The sequence below is a fragment of the Nicotiana tabacum genome, chromosome 14 (assembly GCF_000715075.1).
Source record: "Nicotiana tabacum cultivar K326 chromosome 14, ASM71507v2, whole genome shotgun sequence".
Classification (NCBI taxonomy): Eukaryota; Viridiplantae; Streptophyta; class Magnoliopsida; order Solanales; family Solanaceae; genus Nicotiana; species Nicotiana tabacum.
In genome coordinates, this window is record NC_134093.1 from 50,443,286 (window position 1) to 50,454,885 (window position 11,600).

General features: G+C 42.4%; 1 protein-coding gene across 1 annotated transcript; it reads right to left on the reverse strand.

Moving 5' to 3' along the window:
- Window positions 1-10,102: 10,102 nt before the first annotated feature.
- On the reverse strand, window positions 10,103-11,275 carry LOC107769300 (uncharacterized). Its single transcript, XM_016588504.2, has one exon. It carries the CDS (start codon window positions 11,092-11,094, stop codon window positions 10,459-10,461), a length of 636 nt encoding a protein of 211 aa, XP_016443990.1. The 5' UTR covers window positions 11,095-11,275; the 3' UTR covers window positions 10,103-10,458.
- Between the last annotated feature and the right edge of the window lie 325 nt (window positions 11,276-11,600).

Here is an 11,600-nt window from a genome sequence, read left to right on the forward strand (position 1 = left end):
GAATGATATATTTTAATATTTAAAAATAATTTATAAATTTAAATTATTTATTTTACTTTTGATGAGGTGATTTATAGTTACATAGAATTCCTTTTTTTTTTTTGATATCGTAAATTTTAAAAGTTTTCATTTATTAATTTCTTAAATTACATATCCAATCCATAACATCATTACATAAATTGAAAGAAAAGTAACTTATAAAAGTTAACAACCTATAAGTAATATAACATAAATTTGTTTACCCTAGAAAACGAATAACAATTGAATTTATATGTGGTTTTAAGGATATGTGGATTAATTCAGTACGAGTGATTAATGACGTTAGATTAAGCAAATGAAAAACGTAATAGGCGACCAAACCAATGATAAGGGTGATTATGAGCTCGGTTGATGGCTTGACGAAGAACCTGCCCTCGATTCCAAGCTTATACTTATGAAGAACTTAAGAACAAAAATAGGAGCTTTGAACAATAAAGAGAATTGAAATAAATTGCCTTGATGTGCATGTTACAATGTGCCTAATGAACAGTTAGTTTTCCCTTTATATAGTAGGGGAGTTCCACCCTAAGTACAATTCTAAAAAAGTATAAAAATCTTTCTTTATGCTAATCACTGATTCACTGCTAATATAGGCCGGGATTTACGCCATGATATCCGGTTGGGCACGGATGTCACGGCTCTTTGTTAGTCGTGTTCGGCCATTTGGTAATGCTCTCCGAAGTTGAGGGATTCGAACCGGACCCGGGAGATGTGGCCCTGATGCTTCCAAGGGCGGATGTTTTGCTCGATCCCCGATGCGAGGGGTTTTTCGCCCAGACTCCGATTTCTTATAATCACGTTCTAGTCCCGTTTGTCTTACCGAAAAACTGCGATGTTCAACAGGCCCGATTTTATCCGTATATAGGTAGTCCCCTCATTTCTTAGAGAGGAGGTGTACCGAAATGATGAGAAACGACAGATGTTTTTCACCTCCTTCTTTAATACGCCGCAATAGAAATGACAAAGAAGCCGAAACATCCCGTTAGTCACATTGTTCTGACTTCGAACCCGTGTCAGCCATCGGCAGGTCACCTCTGAATACGAAGCGTCATGAAACCTCTATAAAAGCGTTCATTCTTCATTCATTTTTCACCGTTTGACCAAGATTCTACCTTTGATTCTTCATATTTCCATATCTTTACCTCCGTTCTTCAAATTTCTCAGTAACTTCCGGATTTTTACCTAGTCTTTACCCAAATCAGCACACTTGACTCTTCATTTTTCAAAATCTTCTTTTAGACCTTTCAAGCTTTTTCAGATAATAATGGCTAAAACATCCAAATCTATTCCTCAACAAGTCGCTTCTTCTTCTTCCCAACCGACCGCTGAAATCGAGGCGGTCACTCCTGATATAGTCATCCTCGAGACATCTGCTCCTGGCATGGCTATCGATGAATTGTCTCCCGAGCCTCCCTTGAAAATGTTCATCCTCGGGGGTTGCTCAGTCACAGATGAATTTATGGTCGAAAAGCCCTCATCGGTGCAGGGCCAGGGTGAAGGAGTATCGAGGAATATATGCTCTATTACCGAAGACGTCCTTCCCGTGGTCCGAGGTAACTGCAACTGGGAGGGTAAGGACGTAGTAGTCCCTGGGCCTGGGGACACCATCACTACCCATGTGGAGGGGTATCTAAGTGTTTACACTTATCCCTTCACATTGGGCCCGGTGGACCCGGTTGTTTTGGACTTCTGCAAGAGGTACGAAGTATGCCTCGGTCAGATCCACTCGTCGATGTGGAGGATCGTGATCCTCCTTCATTACTTCATGAACAAGACCGAATCCCGTCGGTTCACCATCGATCACCCACTCCGCCTATACAGTCCCCGAATCTTCTGAGGGGGACTAATAAAGCTCACATGTCGGGCCAGCAAAGACCCATTCTCGATGAGGACCAGAACCGGGGCTGGCCGGGACGCTTCGTTCAAGTGAAGACTTAAGACTTGATTCCCTTTGAGTTTATTCCATTACCTGATAAGTGGAATGCATCTAGTAAGTACAATTTCCCTTTGAACACCAATTTTACGTTCATCTCTTTTTTTCTCACCGGTACTTGTGGTGGTGTTGTCGTCGCTCGAGCCCCAAACGCTATCCCTCGGCTCAAGGAGTGGATCGAGGGAATTTGTTCACAGATGCCTTATTTCAAGCGCACATGGCGCAAAATCTCGAGGGGCCGGTGGGAGTTCTGTTCTCACGGTAAGACCCTTCCTCGAATAGTAACATAGGGCTCTCCCATTTGCATTGTACTTAATCTCTTTTCTTCACTTTTCTTTTTGCAGGTTTTCCTAAGACCATTGAACTCAGGCCTTTAGAAGGGGACGAGGATGTGTCCTTGTCCGTTGACCCCTCCGCTTTGGGGCAGCTCGGGGCTGCAGAGGGGGAAAAGAAGAAAAGGAAGGCTTCAGGCTCCCCAAGCTTAGAGAAAAAGAAGCCAAAGAGAAGGTTGGCCCATAAGCCAAAGGAAAGTTCTAGCTCCCGAGCACCCGAATCAGACTCGCTTCTTCGGCTTAGGGACGAGCCCAAGGAAGATGATTTTTTCATGGCCCACGTGCTGACTTCTCCAGATGAGCAAGCAGCTATTGAGGAGGAGATCAATGAGGTCGATCTCCCTCATACCCGGGAGGTTGATGAGGAGACCGGGGCTGAGACTTCCCGCGATGTCGGCTACGCTTCGAAGGAGGTGCCCGGTGTAATATAGATTTCAGGGTACCGAGTCTATGCTCAAGGAGGCCCGAGCAGGGAAGGAGAGGTCTAACGAAGGGGCTCATGATGTGGATGATCCCCTTCGTTCCTTTTTCGATTGCGTGGACTCGTCCATCTGGGAAGACTTTTTCGGGCTGGGCGACCTGGAAATGCCGAGAAAGCATCCGTCTTTAGAAGTTGGCGGGCTGAACTCGAGCCCAAAGTTAATCAACAAGTTCCCCACCCCGAGTGTGGATCCCAGCCGTAAGAGGTCGATAATCATCACTGTCTTGGAGGATGCCCGGGTTCTTTCTGCTCCTGTGGGAGTAGCGAGCTACCTCCTATGCCTAGTGACCAAAGAATACCAGGCAAAAATGAATGAGGTGGACGTGTCGTGCCTGTTCAACGAAGCGCAGCAGGCGCTGAATTGGGTAAGGCATCATTATGCTTTTCGAACTTTGACTTAGTTTTTGATATTTCTCATGTTTCTTTTTACCATTTTGCAGGCCTCGGTACTTTATCATGAAAGCTTTCTTCGGTTCCGGACTAAGGTTAACCAGCTCGAGCTTGAGGTCAAGGAGCTTTCCCAGAAAAGAGATATGTACAAGCTTCTCAGCGAGCAACATGAAGGGGCCATCAAGGACCTATAGGCCGAGCTGGATGAGGCTTAGAAGGAGGCTTCGATCCTGAGGCGGGAACATGCCGATCTGGTCGAAAAGGTAAAGATTTTTGAAGTTAGCAATAAGGATTTAGCCATGGCGACGAACGACCAAACCTTGCAGGTTTAATAGAAGATTGACCGCATCGACCAACTTCGAGTTGAAATGAATGAGGTCCAAGCCATGGGCGATGGTTGGAAGAGCAAAATGGACCGGATGGCTTCGAAGAAGGAAACCGTCCAGGCACAGCTGGCATCGGTAGAAGTTCAACTCCGGGTAGCGAAAGAAAAAGCCGACAAGCGGTCCTAGTTGAATGATGAACTCCAATCACAATTGAGCTCGGCTATGGTAAAGTAGGACGCCCTCGGCAATGAATGTGAAGCTATAAAGTATCAGCTACACACAACCTCCGCCGATGCTAAAGATATGGTGGCCCAGTATAGGGCCGATGTCGAAGTAGCCGAGGCTGGCCTGAAGACTATTGCTGAGTACGTGAGGCGGCTATCCCGAACGAAGACGCTCGAAGAGATCCATGCCCGAGGCTTTGACCTGTCGGGCGAGATCGAGGAGGCAAAAAGGCTTGAGCTCGAGGCCAAGAAGCTAGCTGGACCCGAAGATGAAGAAGGCTCTGAGGGCTCCGAAGAACCGGAATGCCCCAACGGCTCTGGTGACAAGTCGAGTTCTTGTGAAGATCAGGCATAGATGCCTTAGGATTATTTTGTTTTGTTTTTTGTATCTTGTACATATATTTTGTTGAGGCCGTTTTTTGGGCCTTTGTAAAGATATTCTGGAATATAAAATATTTCCCTTTTGGCAATGTGCAAGTCTATTATCTTAGCATCTTTTTACGATTGCAAATATTTCTAATGCCTTCGTACAGAATCAAACGTAGTAATAAGTCGCTTTTTCGGAGGTCCGAACAAGACCTGTCCTCGATGAAAATTTTGCTCAAACTTATGTAAGCTAGGAGTGAACAGAAATTTTCCTAAGATGCTTCTTTAAATGTTGTTAGACTGTATCTTTGCCGAGGTTAACCTTTGAACAGGTTTAGAATTTTGTTGAAGGCCTTATGTTTTGATTACGGGCTTTAGACATCTCCGAACCATTTTTAGGGTGGCCGTAGCCTTTTAGGTTTGAGCACTGCATAATAGGTTTTGTGCCTTCGGGTTTCGATAACCCGAGCCGCCTGAGCTTATCTCGAACGGAAGTCCCCGAGTGGGGGTAGCCTTTTGGGCTCGGATAAGGGTAGCCCTTGGGCTCGATAGTTCCCGGGTAGGAATAGCCCTTCGGCTCGATACTTTTAAGAAGCAAAAAATGTTTGTTAGAAAGGTATAAACTTTCTTTCATTTCTGTGTGTAACGTACAAGATTGTAAGCATGTAAAAGCTCGTATTATGGCTAAGGTGACCTACGCGGACACGGTTCATTTGACCGTTTGGCCCTTACAATAAATCCTAACCACTGACCCTAGACTGTTAGAGCATAGAGTTTCCTTCCTTGCTAAAAATCATGGCCCCTAGTATTTGAGATTGATCTTCGAGTGGGCTCGGATACTATTGAAGCGACCATTGATTCCGATTTAAAATCGGTTTTTGACTCTAAGTTAGCATGGTTTATTGTTTCCACGTTAAAAACCTTGCTAGAAAACCCATTTAGAACAAAATCGGTTCAAGGGAAAAAGAGTGCAACGCGTGCTTTCAGACCTAACAACTACGTTTTCCTTCGGTTGTTGCCTGCAAGTGTTAGTCCAATTCGTAATATTAAAAGAAAAGTAAATGAGGTTGTACTTTAGCAGTAGTATAGTTTTAAGTGGGTCACACTCCAGTTGTTCGGTAGTTGTGCACCATTTCCTTCTTCGAGTTTATATGAACCTTTACCGGTAATACCGGTGACTCGATATGGTCCTTCCTAATTTTGTCCCATCTTCCCTTCGTTCAGGTTTCAGGTGTTCAGTGTTACTCTTCTTAACACCAAGTCCCTGATATTGAAGTATTGGAGGTTGTCTCTCTGGTTATAATATCTTTCTATCCGCTGCTTCTGGGCAGCCAACCGGACTAGGGAGGCCTCGCGCCTCTCATCCAGTAGTTCCAGGCTCGTGCTCGTGGCCTCACAGTTCGATTCATTGGTTGCATATCGGAACCTGAGGCTGGGTTCACCGACCTCAACCAGTATTAATGCTTCGGCACAGTAGACCAACGAAAACAGAGTGGCCCCGGTACTGGATTTTGAGGTCGTGCGGTATGCCCATAAAACTTTGAGCAGAATTTTCTTCCACTTTCCTTTGGCATCGATCAACCTTTTCTTAAGGTTTTGAAGGATGGTTGTGTTTGTCGACTCCGCCTATCCGTTCCCACTAGGGTGATAGGGTGTTGACAAGATCCTTTTGATCTTATGGTCCTCGAAAAATTTACTTACCATGCTCCCGATGAATTGTTTCCTGTTATCACATACTATCTCGGCCGGTATACCGAACCAGCATATTATGTGGTCCCAAATAAAGTCGATGACTTCTTTCCCCGGACCTTCTCGAACGCTTGAGCTTTGACTCATTTAGAGAAATAGTCAGTCATAAATAGTATAAATTGAGCCTTACCGGGTGCCCATTGTAGGGGACCGACGATGTCCATTTTCCATTTCATGAACGTCCAAGGTGACATGATCAAATGTAGTAACTCCCCAGGTTGATGGATCATTAGTGTGTGCCTCTGACAGCCGTCGCATTTTCGCACAAAGTACTTTGCATCTTTCTCCATGCTGATCCAGTAATAGCCGACTCTGATTATCTTACGAACCAACAATTCTACCCTCGAATGGTTTCCGCATATGCCTTCATGAACTTCCCTCAAAACATATTCGGTGTCTCCCGGTCCCAAGCATATGGCGAGTGGGACATTGAACGTTCTTCTGAATAGAGTATCTTCGGACAGGCTAAACCTGGCTGCCTTCGTGCGTAGAGCTCTCGATTCTTTGGGATCCGAGAGCAACTTCCCAGTCTTTAAGTAGTTTATATACGTGTTTCTCTAGTCCCAAGTTAAACTCGTTGAGTTTATCTCGGCATGGCCTTCTTCCACTACTGATTTCATGAGTTGTACGACCGTTCCCGACCTGAATTCATCATCATCAACCGATGACCCCAAGTTAGCCAGAGCATCGGCTTCACTATTTTGATCCTGGGGCACGTGTTGTAGGGTCCATTCCTTAAATCGATGCACCGTTACCTGTAGTTTATCCAAGTATCTTCGCATTCATTTCTCTTTCACTTCGAATGTCCCATTGACTTGATTCACCACAAGGAGGGAATCACATTTAGCTTTGATCACTTCGGCCCCCAGATTTTTAGCCAATTCGAGACCTGCAATCATAACCTCATACTCAGCCTCATTGTTAGTCAATTTCACAGTTCTAATAGATTGTCTAACTATGCCACCCGTAGGTGGCTTCAACACGTTGCCGAGTCCGGACCCCTTTGCGTTCGAGGCTCTATCAGTAAAAAGGGTCCAGAATCCTGAGGAGGTCCCTGAGGTTAACAACAATTCCTTTTCGACTTAGGGTATTAAGGCCGGCGTGAAGTCGGCCAAAATTTGAGATTTGATGGTGGTTCGAGGTCGATATTCGATATCGTACCCGCTAATTTCCATGGCCCATTTGGCCAATCATCCCGAGAGCTCGGGTTTGTGCATTATGTTCTTCAATGGGTAAGTAGTTACAACACATATGGGATGGCATTGAAAATATGGCTTTAACTTTCTGGAGGCACTTAGCAAAGCGAGCGCCGATTTCTCCAGGTGAGGATACCTTGTTTGGGCCTCGCCTAGAGTCCTGCTAACATAATAAATAGGAAATTGCGTACCTTCCTTCTCTTGGACTAAGACTCCACTTACTACTATCTCGGATACCGCTAAGTACAGGTACAACTCGATCTTGGTTCATGATCGACGACTCTTTTAGAATTATCATTAGTTCTGATGGGATACACGGACCCAGATGGGGCCTCGAGCTGATCATTCTCCACTCTGATTATCGATTGGTACCTATTATGGACGTCAGCCCAAGTTACCGCCGAGTACTCTATCAAATTCTATTTCAGCTGCTATAAGGCCAAAGAGCTTTGGGGGTTGAGTCCTTGAGTGAATGCTTGAACAACCCAATCGTCCGCAAGCGGGGGCAGATCCATCCTTTCCATTTAAAACCTCGACACGAACTCCCTGAGCATTTCGTTATCTCTTTGCTTGACCTTAAAAAGGTCTGATTTTCTAGTCTCGACTTTGATGGGCCCGACATGAGCTTTTACGAAGGCATCCTCAAGCATAGCAAATGAATAAATGGAATTGGGGGGTAGGTTGTGATACCATATCATTGCTCATTTAGACAAGGTTTCCCCGAACTTTTTTAGTAGAACCGACTCGATTTCGTCATCTTCCATGTTATTTCCCTTGTTGGCACATGTGTAGGAGGTCGCGTGTTCATTCGGATCTGTGGTCCCGTTATACTTTGGAATTTCGGGTATACAGAACTTCTTTGGGACAAATTTCTTGGAATCCAGGACTTTCAATATCAGGGTTGCTCCTGGGGTTTGATCAACACTGGAATTATAGGTCTCCACTTTTTTTTCGTTGGCTTCGATTTATTTTTCTCCCGATTCTGCCCATTTTGTTAGTTCCTCAAGAATCTTTATTATCTCGGAGTTGGTCCGGGTTCAGCTTCACCCGGCCTTTCTGTGGCCGATTCATTTCTGCGAGTTTTTTCCTGGGATGGTTCGGGCTCAACTCTGCTGGGGGTGCGGCTTTGATTTTGCAATTGGGCTATTGCTGCATGTTGAGCCTGTAACATTTAGAAGATCACCCACACGTTGATCCCATCACCTTTGCCGTCGTGTGTACTCCGGGCTATCGATCGGGCTCCCTCGCGAATGCTGTTTTCAGCGTGGGTAGGCAAGTTTGCTTCGATAGCCACATGTGAGTTAACATCGATCGGGTCAGCGACTGGAACTCCGTTGGGGTTAACAAGGGGCACCTTGTTACTGGGCACCACATTGTTGTTCTCGCGATGGTAGCCAGACTCAGCATCAACGTTCAAATAGGCAGATTGGGAGTTTGACATTTTTAATTTGACCTGAAATTAAAAGCTCAATGAACAAGTGTAAAATAGAGTGCGTTATGGAAATTTGTATCAAATTGCCACTATTATCCTTAGTCCCACGGTGGGCGCCAAATTGTTTACCCTAAAAAACGGATAACAATTGAATTTATATGTGTTTTTAAGAATATGTGAATTAATTTAATACGAGTGATTAATGATGTAAGATTAAGCAAATGAAAAACGTAATAGGCGACCAAAACAATGATAAGGGTAATTCTGAGCTCGTTGATGGCTTGGCGAAGAACCTGCCCTCGATTCAAAGCTTATACTTATGAAGAACTTAAGAACAAGAATAGGAACTTTGAACAACAAAGAGAATTGAAATAAATTGCCTTGATGTGCATGATACAATGTGCCTAATGAATAGTTAGTTTCCCCTTTATATAATAAGGGAGTTTCATCTTAAGTACTATTCTAAAAAAAGATAAAAATCTTTCTTTATGCTAATCATTGATTCATTGCTGATATGGGCCAAGATTTATGCTGTGACATCCAGTTGGGCACGGATGTCACAGCTCTTTGTTAGTCGTGTTCATCCATTTGGTAATGCTCTCCGAAGTTGAGGGATTCGAACCGGACCCGGGAGATGTGGCCCCGATGCTTCCGAGGAAGGATGTTTTGCTCGATCCCCGATGCGAGAGGTTTTTCGCCCAGACTCTGATTCCTTATGATCACGTTCCAGTCCCGTTTGTTTTACCGGGAAACCGAATTTTACCCGTATACAAAATTGTTATAACTCAAATAATAAGTGGAACTGATTTAGCATAAATGATAAATGAAATGAAGCTAATAACCCGAGATAGTACACCCACAGTCACCATCGTGTGAAAGAGAGAAGCCAGCTGCTCCTTGACCCTTGCCGAGGAACTGTCTAATGCATTAACGTTTGCGTATATGCTAATAGAGTTCTATCACTTAATTGTGATCGATTAATTAATATTTTTACTTTATTAAATCAATTAATTATGGTAAGTTGAATTAGTTTGGTGTAAATAGCCTGTACATAAGTATTTCCGCGCATCACTTCTGAAAATTAAAAGAACATAAAGGACCCCTCTTGAACAGATGTCTTCTCTTCGAAATTGACCCTCTTGGCCGCTAAGCTTGATTCATTATTATGTCAAGTAATTCATCTTTTTTTATATGTCCTTTTTTAAATATATATAATCAAAGTTTGATGTTCGATTTTGAATTAGAAATATTAAATAATTTGTCCATGTAAAAAGTATTTTTTTTTTTTTGTCCATGGAAGCTAGAAAGCCACAAGAATAAAGTGCTATTCGTGTCACCATGTTGAATTAGGAGTTCTCTACCTTGAACTTAGTAGATAGTGAAAAACTAATACTCCTTCCGTTTTAATTTTTGTAAACCTATTTTTTTTTAATCTGTGCCAAAAAGAATGACCACTTTCCATATTTGGAAACAATTTCCATGTATGTACTGATTTATAACCACACAAAATAAATGTGTTTCATCTTACACCACAAATTTAAAAAATTTCTCTTTTTTCTTAAATTTCGTGGTCACTCGAATGAGTTCACGTAATTAAAAAAAAGGGGAGTATATGCATTTAGAGTACTTGTCAATATGAAAGAAAAACACTACTTATTTTATTATAGTATCCAGCCATATTCTAGTCTCTAGCTAACATGGGAAATTTATCAAGACCAGCTTTCCTAGATAGAAACCGTCCATCCATATTTGCAGTTTTCCACATTATCACATTGGCAGTTACACAGAATATAAGTGGCTCATACTTGTCTACTCTGATATGGTCAAAAAATCACTCAACTAAGAGTTACAAATCCAATAACAGAGTCAACAAAAGAGATCATAGCTAGAACTAAAAATGAACTCCTCTAGATTATTTCTCAGGCCATTCAAAGTTTCTGATGCTGATGACCTTTTGGTGACGCCAATTAACTGAAGATTTTCCAACCTATTACATAATAAAGTAGGTGACTTGAGGATCAGTGGATAAAAGACTAAACATAACAATATCTTTTGGTTTCCCTTTAAGAAGATAATACTTCCTCAAAACACCTTCCTTTGTAAAACCAACTTTTTCCAACACCCTCTGTGATCCTGGGTTGTCAACATCCACCACAGCTTCAAGTCTCTCTAAGTGTGGCCACTCCACGAAGATGGAGGCCGCCGCCATCTTCACCGCCTTGGTGGCAATCCCTTTGCCCCAATATTTTGATGCTAACACATATCCAAGTTCACCCCTGCACCTATCAGTTCCATGAAATGGTGATACAGAAATAGAACCAACTGGTTTTCCATTTAAGCAAATTGCCTGAAACCATGGATGTGGTATGGCAACATCAGCTACATAATTCATGGCATCTTCTTTGGATGTGAAAGTGTCCCAAGAACAGAACTTACTAACGTTATCATCCGCAAACCATTCCATAAAATCATCAACATCGGTGAGGTCCAATGGACGAAGAGTAATATCTGACTTACCATCTGTAGCAGCATCTACTTCTTTGTGATTCAACTTCAATTTCTCCTCTATTTTCGCTGACAACTCTTCACTAAGATGAGTAAGATCACAGGATGAATCACACTCCATATCCTAAAAATGAATTTTTTTCTGAAGCAAAAAAGAGCCCAAGTTTCTTGTTTTCAAATGTTATAGAATGTATAGTTTTAGATCATTGAAACATCATGGTCTTTTATAACATTCCTCTTGGACTTAAATTGAACGTGTAAATAGAGTCAACTAAGGATCCTTCTGGAAATTACTTTGGTCTTGAAACTGTGTAAAATGGAGTCAACTGGGTATTTACTCTTTTTATGACTTGATGACGAAGGAATGGAGCTATCATGGGTCATTTGCGGACAAAAAAAAAAGAGCAAAACTTTCTGCAGCCGCCTCACTTGACTACTTTCCAACTTTTCTTGGAAAATTCATGTACTAAATTAAGAGCCGGTTTGGACATGAGAATTTTTTTTCTTTTTTTTCAAAAGTTTTTTACTTATTTTTTTTTCGAAATCAGGCGTTTGTTCATAAAAATTTTTATTTTCACTTGAATATATATTTTGAAAATTTTTTAAAAATTTGAAAAACTCCAAAAA